The sequence below is a fragment of the Oncorhynchus mykiss genome, chromosome 16 (assembly GCF_013265735.2).
Source record: "Oncorhynchus mykiss isolate Arlee chromosome 16, USDA_OmykA_1.1, whole genome shotgun sequence".
Lineage (NCBI taxonomy): Eukaryota > Metazoa > Chordata > Actinopteri > Salmoniformes > Salmonidae > Oncorhynchus > Oncorhynchus mykiss.
This window is the reverse complement of record NC_048580.1, coordinates 16,607,294-16,627,537: the sequence shown is the minus strand read 5'-3', so window position 1 is coordinate 16,627,537 and position 20,244 is coordinate 16,607,294. Positions and strand designations below refer to the sequence as shown.

Below are 20,244 nucleotides of genomic sequence, written 5' to 3'. Positions count from 1 at the left end.
AGTGGAGAGGTGGGGGCTCTCAGAGTGAGATGGTGCGCAATTGAGTGAAGTGGCCATTGTTCCTCCCGCTGTTATGGAAAAAGCTACACACACGGTTGATATATTATCGAATATATGTTTTAAAAACTACCTGAGGAATGATTATAAAAAACGTTTGACAGGTTTTTGTGGACATTATGAAGACTATTTGGAATTTCCGTCTGCGTTGTCATGACCACTCTTTCTTGTGGATTTCTGAACATAACGCGACAAACAAACGTCGGTATTTTGGGTATAAATATTTATGGAACAAAAGGAACATTTGCTGTGTAACTGGGGGTCTCGTGAGTGAAAATATCCGAAGATCATCAAAGGTAAACGGTTAATTTGATTGCTTTTCTGATTTTCGTGACCAAGCTTTCTGATGCTAAGTGTACATAACGCTATGCTAGGCTATCGATAAACTTACACAAACGCTTGGATTGCTTTCGCTGTAAAGCATAATTTCTAAATCTGAGACGACAGGGTGATTAACAAAAGGCTAAGCTGTGTTTCAAAATATTGCACTTGTGATTTCATGAATATGAATATTTTCTAGTAATATTATTTGACTGTTGCGCTATGCTATTCAGCAGTTGCAGACGAAAATCATCCCGCTACAGGGATTGGTAGCGTCAAGAAGTTAAGAAAAAAGTGACAAATTTAAACATTGTGTGCTCTCTGATATGACATTCATTGAAATCATAATCATTTCAGATATAATAGAATGTGATTGATAAACAAAAGGTTATTTCACTTGCCCATCTGTCCACCTCCTTGACAATTCCCATCAGAAGGAGCGTAGGTTGATTTTGGCAATCATGCGCTTCTCTCCGAAATGGCCAGCATGCATCTCGGTCAGCATGGCCTCCTTCTCCTCCTAAGTAAAAACCACCCTCCTGTGTGACTGGCCATCCTTCCCCCATAGGTAGAAATGATTTCCTAACAAGTTGGAAGACCGCTTTACGGTCAGATGCCGAGCAGCATCGTCACCGCCTGGTATGGCAACTACTCGGCATCTGACCATAAGGCATTACAGAGGGTAGCGCATACAGCCCAGTACATCACTGGGGACAAGATTCCTGACATCCAGGGCCTATATACCAGGCGGTGTCAGAAGAAGGCCCCAAAAATTGTCAGACTCCAGTCACCCAAGTCATAGACTGTTCTCTCTGCTACCGCAGGGCAAGTGGTATCAGAGCGCCAAGTCTGGGACCAAAAGACTCCTTAACAGCTTCTAACCCCAAGCAACAAGACTGCTGAACAATTAATCAAATGGCTACCTGGACTATTTACATTGACCCCCCCCCCCCCTGGCGCTGCTACTCGCTGTTTATTATCTCTGCATAGTCACTTTACAAATTACCTCGACTAACCTGTACCCCCACACGTTGACTCTGTACCGGTACCCCTATATATAGCTTCGTTATTGTTATGCCATTTTCTTGTGTTACTTTTTGATTGTATTTTTATTTAGTCATATTTTCTTATCTCCATGTCTAGAAATGCATTGTTGATGAAGAGCCTGTAGCATTTTCCTTGTTATATTCGGCGTATGTGACAAATAAAATTTGATTTGAAGAGTTGTTGAAAGTCTCAAGTACATTTGCATTGCAGTCTTTCTCTCTGTTTCTCTTTCTCCACCTCTCTCTGTCTGTCTTCCTCTCTCCCCACCTCTGTCTGTCTTCCTCTCTCTCCCTCACTCACTTTCATCCTTTCTCACCCCCCCTCTCTGTGTCTGTCTAGCGAAGACACCTAGTTAAGGGTATTTGGAATTACCAGAAATGCTTACACCTATCCATTTGATTGATCAGGTGGCTGGAATGGAGTCAATTGAATGGTATCAACCACATGGAAACCATGTGTTTGATACCATTCCATTTACTCCAGTCCAGACATTATGAACCATCCTCCCCTCAGCAGCCTCCACTGAACTATATGTATATAGCTAGCAACTCGCTAGATGGAAGAGATGGAAAATGGTTGTTGAAAAAATGGTTGTACATAGCTAAATCAGTCCTGTTATCTAATAGAAGTTAAGTGCTTAAAGTTATCCTGAATTGTGAATTTCTCTGAAATTTGCCCCTCTGGTCGAGATCAGTGGTGTCTTGGAAAGATAAAAGAAAATATCCTCGAGGGATGCCATTAAAGTGCAAGTTACATACAAACAGAAAGCTACAATAACAGTTAACGTGAACTCACCCCATTCCGTACAAATGTGCGCAACCGCAACATTCAAACTAAGCTACAAAGAAAAGTAATGGGACTGTAGCGACTGTGTTGACTTAAAAATCGGGGGTGTGAACTATGTTTCTATTCAAGCGTTGATCTATAGTATTGTTGAAAAAACGGACCCTTCGTTACATCGTGATGTGTCGTAAAGTACAGCACGCATAAAGCAACTATTTCTGTCTTACAATCTCTCTCCATCAGGTGTAGCACTTCTCTCATCCTTTAAAAACAAGAAATGGACAGTGATGGGGGTAAGGGGGGATACCTAGTCATTTTTTGCGTTATCATTCTCAAAGCCACTGTTAACTTCTAAGATCACTTTAGCACCGCCCTAAAAACCTGATTCAAATTCGACACAAACCTTTAAATACGTATGTAATGACACATTATATAAACTCTTTAGTGTTTTATTTACATTTTAGAGGGGATAAGGTGATAAGTTGGACAGATCGAGTGAAAAAAAGCAATTTTCACACACAACATCTCTCCTTCTCACTATCACGCATTAGTTTCGCTTCCCCACCCACCGTTTTTAAAAAGACCCGATGGGGCTCATTGCCTTCTTGAATCATGCAGAAACGGGCTGCGTGGGGGTCATGCAATTGATTCTGTTGGAAAGGGGAGAAATTGTGCTTTACAATGGTATTGACATTACATTTGATCTGGAAGTATTACGTTTTTGGGGTGCTAAAATAAGGGCTATTGTACGGATCAAGGCGATGTACAAAAGTGAGTGAGTTTACGTTAGAGTAGCTAGCTAGCTAATATTAGCTAAATAAAACTGTCTAAAACTTGCTAGCTACTGTAGCTGGCTAGGTGACTACGCACGCTGAGGTACCTAGCAAAGTCAATCTAAAAACAGCTTAAATGATTCCTATTTAACAATATTTACTTATATAGACAAATATATATGCTAAAGAAAGAGTGTTCTCTTTCCAGTCTTTTCGGTCCTCTAAAACAGCAGGTTGTCACCGTCAAAAACACCGTCCTTGAAGAGCAATTCTGAGGTAATAATTTTTTGCGGACAAAGCAAACGTTTAAATGGTGAACTAGAACTGCCCGTATCCTCCTTCTTTCGCGACCACTACTAGGTAAAATAGAGCCAAGCGACCAGCATAGCAACGGATGCTTTGGTTCATTACGTAATCCAGTCAGAATTTTGCATGTTCTAGCAACAACCCAAGCAACCGCTATAACTCATCAAATCCAAGTGTGACGTGGGGGAGGGGGCACTTTTTGGCAGGGGGACACTATTTGGCATGACTGGCCACTGTGTTGAGCATCAGCGTGTTGCTGCCTACCCTTACCACCTGGGGTCAGCCCATGAGGAAGTCCAGGATCCAGTTGCAGAGGGAGGTGGTTAGTCCCAGGGTCCTTAGCTTAGTAATGAGCTTTGAGGGCACTATGGTGTTGAACGCTGAGCTGTTGTCAATGAACAGCATTCTCACAAAGGTGTTCCCTTTGTCCAAGTGGACAAAAGGATCTGTGGATCTGTTGGGGCGGTATGCGAATTGCAGTGGTTCCAAGGGTTCCCGGGATAATGGTGTTGATGTGAGCCATGACCAGCCTTTCAAAGCACTTCATTGTTACCGACTTGAGTGCTACAGGCGATAGTCATTTAGGCAGGTTACCATCGCTTTCTTGGGCACAGGGACTATGGTGATCTATTATGATCTACTATGATGATCACACAGTCGTCCGGAACAGCTGGTGTTCTCATGCATGCTTCAGTGTTGCTTGCCTCGACGTGAGCATAAAAGGCATTTTGCTTGTCTGGTAGGCTTGCGTCACTGGGAAGGTCGCAGCTGGGTTTCCCTTTGTAGTCCATAATACAGTGCCTTGCGAAAGTATTCGGCCCCCTTGAACTTTGCGACCTTTTGCCACATTTCAGGCTTCAAACATAAAGATATAAAACTGTATTTTTTTGTGAAGAATCAACAACAAGTGGGACACAATCACGAAGTGGAACGACATTTATTGGACATTTCAAACTTTTTTAACAAATCAAAAACAGAAAAATTGGGCGTGCAAAATTATTCCGCCCCTTTACTTTCAGTGCAGCAAACTCTCTCCAGAAGTTCAGTGAGGATCTCTGAATGATCCAATGTTGACCTAAATGACTAATGATGATAAATACAATCCACCTGTGTGTAATCAAGTCTCCGTATAAATGCACCTGCACTGTGATAGTCTCAGAGGTCCGTTAAAAGCGCAGAGAGCATCATGAAGAACAAGGAACACACCAGGCAGGTCCGAGATACTGTTGTGAAGAAGTTTAAAGCCGGATTTGGATACAAAAAGATTTCCCAAGCTTTAAACATCCCAAGGAGCACTGTGCAAGCGATAATATTGAAATGGAAGGAGTATCAGACTACTGCAAATCTACCAAGACCCGGCCGTCCCTCTAAACTTTCAGCTCATACAAGGAGAAGACTGATCAGAGATGCAGCCAAGAGGCCCATGATCACTCTGGATGAACTGCAGAGATCTACAGCTGAGGTGGGAGACTCTGTCCATAGGACAACAATCAGTCGTATATTGCACAAATCTGGCCTTTATGGAAGAGTGGCAAGAAGAAAGCCATTTCTTAAAGATGTCCATAAAAAGTGTCGTTTAAAGTTTGCCACAAGCCACCTTGGAGACACACCAAACATGTGGAAGAAGGTGTTCTGGTCAGATGAAACCAAAATTGAACTTTTTGGCAACAATGCAAAACGTTATGTTTGGCGTAAAAGCAACACAGCTGAACACACCATCCCCACTGTCAAACATGGTGGTGGCAGCATCATGGTTTGGGCCTGCTTTTCTTCAGCAAGGACAGGGAAGATGGTTAAAATTGATGGGAAGATGGATGGAGCCAAATACAGGACCATTCTGGAAGAAAACCTGATGGAGTCTGCAAAAGACCTGAGACTGGGACGGAGATTTGTCTTCCAACAAGACAATGATCCAAAACATAAAGCAAAATCTACAATGGAATGGTTCAAAAATAAACATATCCAGGTGTTAGAATGGCCAAGTCAAAGTCCAGACCTGAATCCAATCGAGAATCTGTGGAAAGAACTGAAAACTGCTGTTCACAAATGCTCTCCATCCAACCTCACTGAGCTCGAGCTGTTTTGCAAGGAGGAATGGGAAAACATTTCAGTCTCTCGATGTGCAAAACTGATAGAGACATACCCCAAGCGACTTACAGCTGTAATCACAGCAAAAGGTGGCGCTACAAAGTATTAACTTAAGGGGGCTGAATAATTTTGCACGCCCAATTTTTCAGTTTTTGATTTGTTAAAAAAGTTTGAAATATCCAATAAATGTCGTTCCACTTCATGATTGTGTCCCACTTGTTGTTGATTCTTCAAAAAAAAAATACAGTTTTATATATTTATGTTTGAAGCCTGAAATGTGGCAAAAGGTTGCAAAGTTCAAGGGGGCCGAATACTTTCGCAAGGCACTGTAGTTTGCAAGCCCTCCCACATCCGACGAGCGTCAGAGCCGGTGTAGTAGGATTCAATCTTAGTCCTGTATTGACGCTTTGCCTATTTGATGGTTCATCTGAGGGCATAGCGGTATTTCTTATAATTTTATGGATTAGTGTCCCGCTCCTTGAATGCAGCACCTCTAGCCTTTAGCTCGGTGCGGATGTTCCCTGTAATCCATTGCTTCTGGTTGGGAAATGTACGTACGGTCACTGTGGGGACGACGTCGTCGATGCGCTTATTGATGAAACCGGTGACTGAGGTAGTATACTCTTCAATGCCTTTGGATGAATCCCGGAACATATTCCAGTCTGTGCTAGCAAAACAGTCCTGTAGCATCCACGTCATCTGACCACTTCCGTGTTGAAAGAGTCACTGGTACTTCCTGCTTTAGTTTTTGCTTGTAAGCAGGAATCAGGAGGATATAATTATGGTCAGATTTTCCAAATGGAGGGCGAGGGAGAGCTTGTATGAGTCTCTGTGTGTGGAGTAAAGGTGGTCTAGTTTTTTCCCCCCCTCTGTTTGTACATGTGACATGCTGGTAGAAATGAGGTAAAACGGATGTAAGTTTGCCTGCATTAAAGTCCCGGCCACCAGAAGTGCCGCTTCTGGATGAGCATTTTCTTGTTTGCTTATAGCCTAATACAGCTCGTTGAGTGCGGCCTTAGTGCCAGGATCGGTTTGTGGTGGTAAATAGATGACTACGAATAATATAGATGAAACCTCTCTTGGCAGATAGTGTGGTCTACAATTTATCATGAGGTACTCTACCTCAGGCGAGCAATAACGCGAGACCTCCTTAATATTATACACCACGCACCAGCTGTTATTGACAAATAGACACACACCCCCACCCCTCGTCTTACCAGACGTAGCTGTCCTGTCCTGCCGATGCACAGAAAACCCAGCCAACTAAATATTATACGTGTCGTTCTTCAGCCACGACTCTGTGAAACATGAGATATTACAGTTTTTAATGTTCCGTTGGTAGGATAGTCTCAAAGTGATTGCACGTGGGCAAATAGAGCAGATGGGAGAGGTGGGTTACCCACTCGCCGACGAATTCTCACAAGGCACCCTGATCTCCGCCCCCTGTATTTCTGTCTTTTCTTCATGCAAATTACGCAGATTTTGGCCTGATCTCAGAGAAGCAGTATATCCTTCGCATCAGACTCATTAAAGAACAAATCTTTGTCCAGTTCGAGGTGAGTAATCACTGTTCTGATATCCAGAAGCACTTTTTGGTAATAAGAGAAGGAAGCAGCAACATTATGTCCAAAATAAGTTACAAACAATGCAAAAAACACAAAATATCATAGTTGGTTAGGAGCACGTAAAACGGCAGCCGGTGCCATTCGATTTTTCTATCGTCAATTTCTCAAGCCAAAACCTCTTGATGGCCTTCACCAGTTCATCTTTGCTTGTAGGCTTGGCAGAGTTACACATTTATGTTTTCAGTTGATGCCAAACAAGTTTGTTTGGGTTTAAATCAGGCGACCTATTTATTTATTGAAATTGTTTTTTCTCCTTTGTTTAACCAGGTAGGCTAGTTGAGAACAAGTTCTCATTTACAACTGCGACCTGGCCAAGATAAAGCAAAGCAGTTCGACACATACAACAACACAGAGTTACACATGGAATAAACAAACATACAGTCAATAATACAGTAGAAAAAATTATATATACAGAGTCTGCAAATAAGGTAAGATAAGGGAGGTAAGGCAATAAATAGGCTATGGTGGCAAAGTAATTACAATATGCCAATTAAACACTGGAGTGATTGATGTGCAGAAGATGAATGTGCAAGTAGAGATACTGGGGTGCAAAGGAGCAAGATAAATACATAAGTATGGGGATGAGGTAGTTGGATGGGCTATTTATTTACAGATGAGCTATGTACAGGTGCAGTGATCTGTGCACTGCTCTGACAGCTGGTGCTTAAAGCTGGTGAGGGAGATATGAGTCTCCAACTTCAGGGATTTTTGCAGTTCGTCCCAGTCATTGGCAGCAGAGAACTGGAAGGAAAGGCGGCCAATGAGGAGTAATTGGCTTTGGGGGTGACTAGTGAGATATACCTGCTGGAGTGCATGCTACGAGTGGGTGCTGCTATGGTGATCAGTGAGCTGAGATAAGGCGGGGCTTTACCCAGCAGAGACTTGTAGATGACCTGGAGCCAGTGGGTTTGGCGACGAGTATGAAGCGAGGGCCAGCCAACGAGAGTGTACAGGTTGCAGTGGTGGGTAGTATATGGGGCTTTGGTGATAAAACGGATGGCACTGTGATAGACTGCATCCAATTTGTTGAGTAGAGTGTTGGAGGCTATTTTGTAAATGACATCGCCAAAGTTGAGGATCGGTAGGACAGTCAGTATTACGAGGGTATGTTTGGCAGCATGAGTGAAGGATGCAAATAAATATATTAAAAATGCTACAATGTGATTTTCTGGATTTTTTTTTCTAATTTTGTCTGTCATAGTTGAAGTGTACCTATGATGAAAATTACAGGCCTCTCATCTTTTTAAGTGGGAGAACTTGCACAATTGGTGGCTGACTAAATACTTTTTTGCCCCACTGTAGGTCTGTAGCAGTTTGGGTCTAGAGTGTCTCCCCCTTTTTGAAGAGGGGAATGACCACGGCAGCTTTCCAATCTTTGGGAATCTCAGACGATACGAAAGAGATTGAACAGGCTAGTAATAGGGGTTGCAACATTTTCGGCAGATACTTTTAGGAAGAGAGGGTCCAGATTGTCTAGCCCAGCTGATTTGTAGGGCCCATATTTTGCAGTTCTTTCATAACATCAGCTATCTGGATTTGGGTGAAGGAGAAATGGGGAGGCTTGGGCGAGTTGCTGTGGGGGTTGCAGGGCTGTTGACCGGGGTAGCCAGGTGGAAAGCATTGCCAGCCGTAGAAAAATGCTTATTGAACTTCTCAATTATTTGGATTTATCGGTGGTGACAGTGTTTCCTAGCCTCAGTGCAGTGGGCAGCTGGGAGGAGATGCTCTTATTCTCCATTGACTTTACAGTGTCCCAGAACATTTTGGAGTTTGTGCTACAGGATGCAAATTTCTGTTTGAAAAAGCTAGCCTTAGCTTTCCTAACTGCCTGTGTATATTGGTTCCTAACTTTGCCGGAAAAGGTGCTTATCATGGGGGCTATTCGATGCTAATGCAGTACGCCACAGGATGTTTTTGTGCTGGTCAAGGGCAGTCAGGTCTGGAGTGAACCAAGGGCTATATCTGTTCCTGGTTCAATATTTTTTGAACGGAGCATGCTTATTTAAGATGGTGAGGAAAGCACTTTTTAAAGAATTACCAGCCATCCTCTACTGACGGAATGAGGTCAATATCCTTCCAGGATACCTGGGCCAGGTCGATTAGAAAGGCCTGCTCGCTGAAGTGATTTCGGGAGCGTTTGACAGTGATGAGGGGTGGTCGTTTGACCGCAGGCAATGAGGCAGTGATCGCGGAGATCCTGGGTGAAGACAGGGGAGGTTCATGCAATCAGACAAGGAGATTTGTCTAGGACAGAAGAAATTGCATGTGCCCAACAAAAAACCACACAACTTTTGACAAAGGTTTGGAAATGTACATAAGGTTAGAAGATCTAAAACAATTAAGGCTAGATGAGGCCAGGCTGGTCCTATAGCCATTGGCCTATAACTGTGATCGACACATGAGAAAAATGTATTTATTTTATTTATTTTCGCCATTGACCGGCTATTTCATTTAAACATCCTGCACTCCAAATTGAAAAAGGAGAAGTACACAGGATTTGAGCTCTGAGTCCACTGCCACCTGCAAGGGACCCAGCGCATCTTCAGAGCTTGCCGGACTCCAGAGATCCAGCAGATAATTAAAAACCTGCTGGACTCCCACGTGGCCACTGCCTCCACTGGCAACTGTGGCACCTGCGCAGCCTCCCATAGTCCACAGAATGAAGATTACCCCAGAGACCTTCCTGAAGATTGAGAATTGAGAATCCCGGCGCACGTGCTGGCTTCGTTCCGATGTAGGTACTGTCCAGATGACATACACCTGGGAGACTGTTGTCCAGCCCACCTATTGTTGTGGCTGCCCCAGGGTCTCTGCTATGCTGCTCAGCCCGTGTACTACTCCAACACCTGGATGAGCTACCCCCAGTATAAATATATGAACTGAAGAGGAGAGAGGACCCTCAAAGACATTTTTTCTTCAAGACAGAAACATCTTACTTTCTTTTATTTAATTACATTATTTTATCTCTATTACATTAGGAAATTGTTTTATTCATCAAGGCATTAACATGGTCTTACCTCTTACAAAATCCCTTTTTCATTTCTGTTCTTGTTAGTTATGGCATTATCTGAATAATAAAGCAAACGATTCTACCCAGAATCATAGTGCCAAATGGTTAGGGTAAATCATGACATTTTAGTACCAAAGCGCATTTGTCTAATGATTGAAATGTATGTTTGGTTACATTTCACTACGTACTGAACCTACCTTAATGACTCTATTGTCAACTACTGAGCCACAGCTGTGTCAACAAGGATATGGGAGACGATTGTGTGCCACTCCTGACACAGCACTCAAACAGTCACACTGTGACAAGAACAAACACTGACTTTGTAACACACAGGGCACCACACCACAGTACATAAGGGATTCTGAGCCTGGTATAGTAAAGTCTGTATAACTCATCAATCATTTTATATAATCAGAATACTGTTATACAGATGTAGGATCTTAATTTGATCACTCTTTTGTTGCTGTGAATTTTCCTGCTGAGCAGGAAATGCAGACTGGTTGTTTATTTGAGTTTTTAAAACGCTTCTAAAGTTTGTAATTTCCACTTTGAAATTTCAGACTTGATTTGCCCTAATGAAACATTTATCAAGCACCACACACATAATCCACATAATACATATTGTTTCTGCAGAATTATTTTCCTGATGTATCAAACTGGTTTAAATTAAGATCCTATGTCTGCTTAGCTGTATTATGCCTGCATTGTGCTCATGCCATCTGGTTGCACTTCTAAGTGTGTGAGGGGGGGTTTATGTGGAAAAGTCACATTCCCAAAATATGAAACTTTTCAGTGAAGTTAGGAACCAATATACACAGGCAGTTAGGAAAGCTAAGGCTAGCTTTTTCAAACAGATATTTGCATCCTGCAGCACAAACTCCAAAATGTTCTGGGACACTGTAAAGTCAATGGAGAAAAAGAGCACCTCCTCCCAGCTTCCCACTGCACTGAGGCTAGGAAACACTGTCACCACCGATAAAGCCACTATAATTGAAACTTTCAATAAGCACTTTTCATTGGCTGGCCATGCTTTTCACCTGGCTACCCCTACCTCGGTCAACTGCCCGGCACCCCCCACAGCAACTCTCCCAAGCCTCCCCCATTTCTCCTTCACCCAAATCCAGATAGCTGATGTTCTGAAAGAACAGCAAAATCTGGACCCTTTCAAATCAGCCTGGCTAGACAATCTGGACCCTCTCTTCCTAAAATGATCTGCCAAAATTGTTGCAACCCCTATTACTAGCCTGTTCAACCTCTCCTTCGTATCGTCTGAGATTCCCAAAGATTGGAAAGCTGCCGTGGTCCTCCCCCTCTTCAAAAGGGGAGACACTCTAGACCCAAACTGCTACAGACCTATATCTATTCTACCCTGCCTTTCTAAGGTCTTCTAAAGCCAAATTAACAAACAGATTCCCACCATTTAGAATCCCACCGTACCTTCTCCGTTATGCAATCTGGTTTCAGAGCAGGTCAAGGGTGCACCTCAGCCACACTCAAGGTCCTAAACGATATCATGACCACCTTTGATAAGAGACAATATTGTGCAGCCCTATTCATCAACCTGGCCAAGGCTTTTGTCAATCACCACATTCTTATCGGCAGACTCAACAGCCCTGGTCTCTCAAATGACTGCCTCACCTGGTTCACCAACTACTTCTCTGATAGAGTTCAGTATGTCAAATTGGAGGGCCTGTTGTCCGGACCTCTGGCAGTCTCTATGGGGGTGCCACAAGGTTCAATTCTCGGGCCGACTCTCTTCTCTGTATACATCAATGATGTCGCTCTTGCTGCTGGTGATTCTCTGATCCACCTCTACGCAGACGACATCATTCTCTATACTTCTGGCCCTTCTTTGGACACTGTTAACTAACCTCTAGACGAGCTTCAATGCCATACATCTCTCCTTCCGTTGCCGCCAACTGCTCTTAAATGCAAATAAAACTAAATGCATGCTCTTCAACCGATCACTGCCCGCCCGTCCAGCATCACTACTCAGGACGGTTCTGACTTTGAATATGTGGACTACTACAAATACCTAGGTGTCTGGTTAGACTGTAAACTCTCCTTTCAGACTCACATTAAGCATCTCCAATCCAAAATTAAATCTAGAATCAGCTTCCTATTTCTCAACAAAGCACCCTTCACTCATGCTGCCAAACATACCCTCGTAATACTGACTATCCTACCGATCCTCGACTTTGGCGATGTCATTTACAAAATAGCCTCCAACACTCTACTCAACAAATTGGATGCAGTCTATCACAGTGCCATCCGTGTTGTCACCAACGCCCCATATGCTACCCACCACTGCGACCTGTATGCTCTCATTGGCTGGCCCTCGCTTCATACTCGTCGCCAAACCCACGGGCTCCAGGTCATCTACAAGTCTTTGCTAGCTAAAGCCTCGCCTTATTTCAGCTCACTGGTCACCATAGCAGCACCCACCCGTAGCACGCACTTCAGCAGGTATAAATCACTGGTCACCCCCAATGCCAATTCCTCCTCATTGGCCTCTTTTCCTTCCAGTTCTCTGCTGCCAATGACTGGATCGATCTGCAAAAAATCACTGAAGATGGAGACTCATATCTCCCTAACTAACTTTAAGCACCAGCTGTCAGAGCAGCTCACAGATCACTGCACCTGTACATAGCCCACCTTTAAACAGCCCATCCAGCTACCTCATCCCCATACTGTATTTATTTATGTATTTATTTTGCTCCTTTGTACTACAGTATCTCGACTTGCACATTCATCTTCTGCATATCTATCACTCCAGTGTTTAATTGCTATATTTTAATTACTTTGCCACTATGGCCTATTTAATGCCTTGCCTCCCGTATCTTACCTCATTTGCACACACTGTAGATATACTTTTTTTTACTGTATTATTGACTGTATGTTTGTTTATTCCATGTTTCATTCTGTGCTGTTGCATGTGTCGAACTGCTTTGCTTTATCTTGGTCAGGTCGCAGTTGTAAATGAGAACGTGTTCTCAACTAGCCTACCTGGTGAAATAAATAAATACAATTGATCTTCCCATTCTGGTCTCTCTTGGCCTTGACTTATAGTGAGTTTGCTAAGAGGGAGTAAAGTAAATATTAGTGACGTAGATGGAGGTGTTGGTTCCGTTTTTCTGTGCTCCGTTTTATTTACTTAACAAATAAGGAACACTCAAAATGTGCACTTATAAATCATAACAATTTTAATTAAAATACAACTGTAGACAGAAGTCAAAGATCAAACATCACACATACAACTGATGTCTCTCCTGAGTTCTGCAAAATAGGAAAAGTCCCAAGTAATTTTTTTAATCCCGAAGTCCATCCCTAGTGATGTCCCTGCATACGTCATTACCTTTTACTCATGAGACCAAGCCTTTGCATACACAGCTATACAAACTTGCAAGAGAGATACAATAGTTTCAGTATTTTCTATGGGCTCAGCAGTAAATGTCCACTCCCCAAGTTGATTTATAGAGGTATGTCTGACTAGTCTCTTATCTTTCACTCCTCTGCTTGGTTCTGTGTCTAATCTCTTTTAGCCTAGATGTGCCTTCTCACAGACACCCTGCAATAATTTATACATATCTCAGACCATTTCTTTATAAGAGACAGAGACTAGAAAAGACTGTGGAACAATATTAAAACCTTATAATTAACATATATATTGTTAATTTTTAGTCTAGGACCCTATACATGTATTGGGGGATGGGTCTCATGACCCTTCCCCTTCTATTAATACAACATAAGAATAATCAATTATTATAATACATCAAACATTTGGTGCAGCCCCAATCATGACCCCAAGTTTACCCCATCAGAGGTCTGAAGGCAGGCTAGATTCTCAGACAGACACAGAGACGGACTCATCACCCGACTTAGACAAATCACCTCACTGTGTTGAGTAGAGCTTTATGGTGTAATGATCGTTGACCTCCACTACTGAGGGCTCATCAACCGCTACCACAGGTATTCAGAGAAGATGGAGATGTCTTTTGGTCTGTCTCTGTCTCTCTCTGTCTCCATCTCACTCTGTCTCTGTCTCCATCTCTGTTTATGTTTATTTCTGTTTCTCTCTCTAAGGGGGGACAGGCTGTGAATAAGCCCCACAATAATGGGGCTAATCTTCCAAGAGTCCATGGAACATTAAACATAAGGTAATTTGTGTCCCTCTACAGGTGATGTTGGTGGGAGACTCAGGTGTAGGGAAGACTTGCCTGCTGGTTCGCTTCAAGGACGGAGCTTTCTTGGCCGGTAGCTTCATCTCTACTGTTGGCATTGACTTCAGGGTGAGCACACACACACACACACAAAATGGACACACGGATGAAAGAAAAGGTCAAAGATCGTAATTATTTTCTCCAGGCCTTGAAGGTGATTTAAACGGGATCCGTTGATGATGTAAATAATGGGATCCGGCAGTCTAACTTAGGAGGGTTTGAGCACAACCGAGAGATACAAACGTGGTGCAAAATGAAGCCATCAGTGCAGTCCAATGAAAATGGTGCATTCAGAAAGGATTCAGACCTCTTCACTTTTTCCACATTTTGTTGCATTACAGCCTTATTCTAAAATGTATCAAATTGTTTTTTCCCTCATCGATCTACACACAATATCCCATAATGACAAAGCAAAACACCCCTGAAATGTCACATTTACATATGTATTCAGACCCTTTAGTCAGTACTTTGTTGAAGGACCTTTGGCAGTGATTACAGTCTCGAGTCTTCTTGGGTATGACGCTAGCTTGGCACACCTTTATTTGGAGAGTTTCTCCCATTCTTCTCTGCAGATCATCTCAAGCTCTGTCAGTTTGGATGATCAGTTTGGCTGGGCAGCCAGCTCTAGGAAAAGACTTTGTGCTTCCAAATGTCTTCCATTTAAGAATGATGGAGGGCACTGTGTTCTTGGGGACCTTCAATGCTGCAGAAATGTTTTGGTACCCTTCCCAGATCTGTGCCTCGACACAATCCGGTCTCTGAGCTCTACGGACAATTACTTTTTGCTCTGACATGCACTGTCAACTGTGGGACCTTATATAGACAGGTGTGTGCCTTTCCAAATAATTTCCAATCAATTTAATTTACCACAGGTGGACTCCAATCAAGTTGTAGAAACATCTCAAGGATGATCAATGCAAACAGGATGCACCTGAGCTCAATTTTGAGTCTCATAGCAAAGGGTCTGAAATCTTATGTAATTAATGTATTTCCGTTTTTTTATTTTATTTATTACTAAATTTGGTTAAATGTCCAAAAACCTGTTTTCACTTCGTCGTTGTGGGGTATTGTGTGTAGATTGATGAGAGGGAAAAAAAGATTCCATTCATTTTAGAATAAGGCTGTAACGTAACAAAATGTGGATAAAGTGAAGGAGTCTGAATACTTTCCGAATGCACTTTATACAAATAATGTTCAGTACTTGCAGTAGACAATAGAAAGAAATTATGAAGTGTCAAAATAAAGAACAATCGCAGTAGTAGAAACTCAGTGAGGATCTCTGAATGATCCAATGTTGACCTAAATGACTAATGATGATAAATGCACCTGCACTGTGATAGTCTCAGAGGTCCGTTAAAAGCTCAGAGAGCATCATGAAGAACAAGGAACACACCAGGCAGGTCCGAGATACTGTTGTGAAGAAGTTTAAAGCCGAATTTGGATACAAAAATATTTCCCAAGCTTTAAACATCCCAAGGAGCACTGTGCAAGCGATAATATTGAAATGGAAGGAGTATCAGACCACTGCAAATCTACCAAGACCTGGCCGTCCCTCTAAACTTTCAGCTGATACAAGGAGAAGACTGATCAGAGATGCAGCCAAGAGGCCCACGATCACTCTGGATGAACTGCAGAGATCTACAGCTGAGGTGGGAGACTCTGCCCATAGGACAACAATCAGTCGTATATTGCACAAATCTGGCCTTTATGGAAGAGTGGCAAGAAGAAATCCATTTCTTAAAGATATCCATAAAAAGTGTAGTTTAAAGTTTGCCACAAGCCACCTGGGAGACACACCAAACATGTTGAATAAGGTACTCTGGTCAGATGAAACCAAAATTGAACTTTTTGGCAACAATGCAAAACGTTATGTTTGGCGTAAAAGCAACACAGCTCATCACCCTGAACACACCATCCCCACTGTCAAACATGGTGGTGGCAGCATCATGGTTTGGGCCTGCTTTTCTTCAGCAGGGACAGGGAAGATGGTTAAAATTGATGGGAAGATGGATGGAGCCAAATTCTGGAAGAAAACCTGATGGAGTCTGCAAAAGACCTGAGACTGGGACAGAGATTTGTCTTCCAACAAGACAATGATCCAAAACATAAAGCAAAATCTACAATGGAATGGTTCAAAAATAAACATATCCAGGTGTTAGAATGGCCAAGTCAAAGTCCAGACCTGAATCCAATCGAGAATCTGTAGAAAGAACTGAAAACTGCTGTTCACAAATGCTCTCCATCCAACCTCACTGAGCTCGAGCTGTTTTGCAAGGAGGAATTGGAATAAATGTCAGTCTCTCGATGTGCAAAACTGATAGAGACATACCCCAAGCGACTTACAGCTGTAATCGCAGCAAAAGGTGGCGCTACAAAGTATTAACTTAAGGGGGCTGAATAATTTTGCACGCCCAATTTTTCAGTTTTTGATTTGTTAAAAAAGTTTGAAATATCCAATAAATGTCGTTCCACTTCATGATTGTGTCCCACTTGTTGTTGATTCTTCACAAAAAAATACAGTTTTATATCTTTATGTTTGAAGCCTGAAATGTGGCAAAAGGCTGCAAAGTTCAAGGGGGCCGAATACTTTCGCAAGGCACTGTATATGTAATTGTTTTAGACACAGTCACATAGACTGAATTAGACGCAATAAACATACATCTCAATTGCTACAATGGCTGATGTAGCAACCAAATTAATATTTGCAGGAATATAATATGAATTCACTACTGGACTAACCAATGTCATGACAAATTATATAACTACTGCTGTACACACTTTCTCTATTCATATACTGTCCATACTGGCTCTGACATTGCTCATTCTGATATTTCTTAGTTTTCTTTGAAATGTTTTGGATTTGTGTGTATTTTCTGTATTGTTAGGTATTACTGCACTGTTGGCGCTAGAAACATAAGCATTTTGCTGAGTCTGCGATAACGTCTGCTAAGTATGTGTAGCGAGCAGTAAACTTTGATTTGAGTGACCATAAAGAGGTAGGGATATGGGTGCCCGACACAAACTAAGCTGTCAAACAATCAGGTATTATTAAAAGGAGGGAAATGAGTCAAATAAAGCACATTATTTTATAAACTGAAATGGAGGAGTCCCTTGAGCCCGTGTTGCCGCTAATAGCAGAAACTAATGGTGCACTCGTAAGTTTAATGTAACGGCCGTAATGGAATTTGTAGAAATGGAAATGTTTAAACTTGGCGCTCGTGGGAGATGGAGAACCATAATTCGACGTGAGAGCTTGCATCGTCACAAATGGTCAAAGTTAATGTAGCCATTAAAAGTTACCTTGTTATTGATTGGCTAATTATTTTTTACTGCACACTGCAATCCCAAATACAGGGTATGAGGACCTGAGGGTAGTTTTGGGTGATGGCTGCAAAGCCGATAGCGTCTGTGTACGTTATCCCTGATGCAGTGGAAATAATAACAACATTGAAAAATGAAATAAGCTTTATACAACATTTTTGAGTGCAGACCAATTACAACTTTTTATTTATCTGAATTCACTGGTTTTTACGCACCATCCAAACCTCTGGGAGAGCGCGATGGTCCCCTTTTGATTAGCTTACCAAATCCTGAGACAACTAAAGGAAGGCAGAATTTTGGTGTGGTGGCTTTAGATAAGAATCAGTTAACAGTGTATATCAATACTAGCTCAATTTAATGTCAGTAAACATCATAAAATTAATCCGTGTTGACCAAACTGTCTCCATCAGCAGCAGGCCAATGATACCCAGCACGATACACCATGCTACAATTGGGCAGTATACCGTACAGGGCCTTCAGAAACTATTCACATCCCTTGACTTTTTCACATTTTTGTTGTGTTACAGACTGAATGTAATATTGATTAAATGTAGATTTTGTGTCACTGATTTAATCACAAAATCCCATAATGTCAAAGTGGAATTACGTTTTAGACATGTTTTTTAATTAGAAATGAAAAGATAAAATATCTTGAGTCAATAAGTATTCAACCCCTTTGTTATGGCAAGCCTAAATAAGTTCAGATGTAAACATGTGCTTAACAAATCACAAAATAAGTTGCATGGATCTGCATGGAGCACTCTGTGTGCTATAATGGTGTTTCACTTTTTTTTTAATGACTACCTCATCACTGTACCACAAACATACAATTACAGTAGGAATCGGAAGTTTACACGGGGCGGCAGGGTAGCCTAGTGGTTAGAGCGTTGGACTAGTAACCGGAAGGTTGCGAGTTCAAACCCCCGAGCTGACAAGGTACAAATCTGTCGTTCTGCCCCTGAACAGGCAGTTAACCCACTGTTCCCAGGCCGTCATTGAAAATAAGAATTTGTTCTTAACTGACTTGCCTGGTTAAATAAAGGAAAAATAAAAAACATACACTTAGGTTGGAGTCATTAAAACTCGTTTTTAAACCACTCCACACATACCTTGTTAACAAACTATAATCTTTGCAAGTCGGTTAGGACACATCTACTTTGTGCATGACACAAGTATTTTTTCCAACAATTGTTTACAGACGGATATTCCACTTATAATTCACTGTACCACAATTCCAGTGGGTCAGAAGTTTACATACACTAAGTTGACTATGCCTTTAAACAGCTTGGAAAATTCCAGAAAAGTATGACATGGCTTTAGAATCTTCTGATAGGCTAATTGACATAATTTGAGTTAATTGGAGGTGTACCTGTGAATATGTATTTCAAGGCCTACCTTCAAGCTCAGTGCCTCTTTGCCTGAATATCATGGGAAAATCAAAAGAAAGAACACAAATTGTAGACCTCCACAAGTCTGGTTCATCCTTGGGAACAATTTCCAAACGCCTGAAGGTACCACGTTCATCTGTGCAAACAATAGTATGCAAGGATAAACACCACGGGACCACGCAGCCGTCATTCCCCTCAAGAAGGAGATGCGTTCTGTCTCCTAGAGATGAATGTACTTAGGTGCAAAAAATAGAAATCAATCCCAGAACAACAGCAAAGGACCTTGTGAAGATGCTGGAGGAAACGGGTACAAAACGATCTATATCCACAGTAAAATGAGTCCTATATCGACATAACCTGAAAGGCAGCTCAGCAAGGAAGAAGCCACTGCTCCAAAATCGCTATAAAAAAGCCAGACTACGGTTTACAACTGCACACGGGGACAAAGATCGTACTTTTTGGAAAAAAGGTCCTTTGGTCTGATGAAACAAAAATAGAACTGTTTTGCCATAATGACCATCGTTATGTTTGGAGGAATAAGGGGGAGGCTTGCAAGCCGAAGAACACCATCCCAACAGTGAAGCACGGGGGTAGCAGCATCATGTTGTGGGGGAGGTTTGCAGGAGGGACTGGTGCACTTTTCAAAATAGATGGCATCATGAGGGAGGATAATTATGTGGATATATTGAAGCAACCTCAAGACATCAGTCAGGAAGTTAAATCTTGGTTGCAAATGGGTCTTCCAAATGGACAATGACCCCAAGCACACATCCAAAGTTGTGGCAAAATGGCTTAAGGACAACAAAGTCAAGGTATTGGATTGGCCATCACAAAGCCCTGACCTCAATCCTATAGAAAATGTGTGGGCAGAACTGAAAAAGTGTGTCCGAGCAAGGAGGCCTACAAACCTGACTCAGTTACACCAGCTCTGTCAGGAGGAATGGGCCAAAAATTCACCCAACTTATTGTGGGAAGCTTGTGGAAGGCTACCCTTAACGCTTGACCCAAGTTAAACAATTTAAAGGCAATGCTACCAAATACTAATTGAGTGTATGTAAACTTCTGACCCACTGGGAATGTGATGAAAGAAATTAAAGCTGAAGTAAATCATTCTCTATGCTATTGTTCTGACATTTCACATTCTTAAAATAAAGTAGTGATCCTAACTGACCTAATACAAGGAATTTCTACTAGGATTACATGTCAGAAATTGTGAAAAACTGAGTTTAAATGTATTTGGCTAAGGTGTATGTAAACTTCCGACTTCAACTGTATCTGTAAGGTCCTTCAGTCGAACAGAGATTT

The 20,244-nt window shown here is 42.0% G+C and overlaps 1 protein-coding gene across 1 annotated transcript in view; it reads left to right on the top strand.

Moving 5' to 3' along the window:
• The window catches only part of LOC110491454 (ras-related protein Rab-26), a 136,427-nt gene that overhangs the window by 8,015 nt on the left and 108,168 nt on the right, over positions 1-20,244 (top strand). The window contains exon 2 of the mRNA XM_021564921.2: positions 14,189-14,299. Coding sequence (XP_021420596.2) covers positions 14,189-14,299 — 111 coding nt within the window. The remainder of the gene's footprint in view (positions 1-14,188; positions 14,300-20,244) is intronic.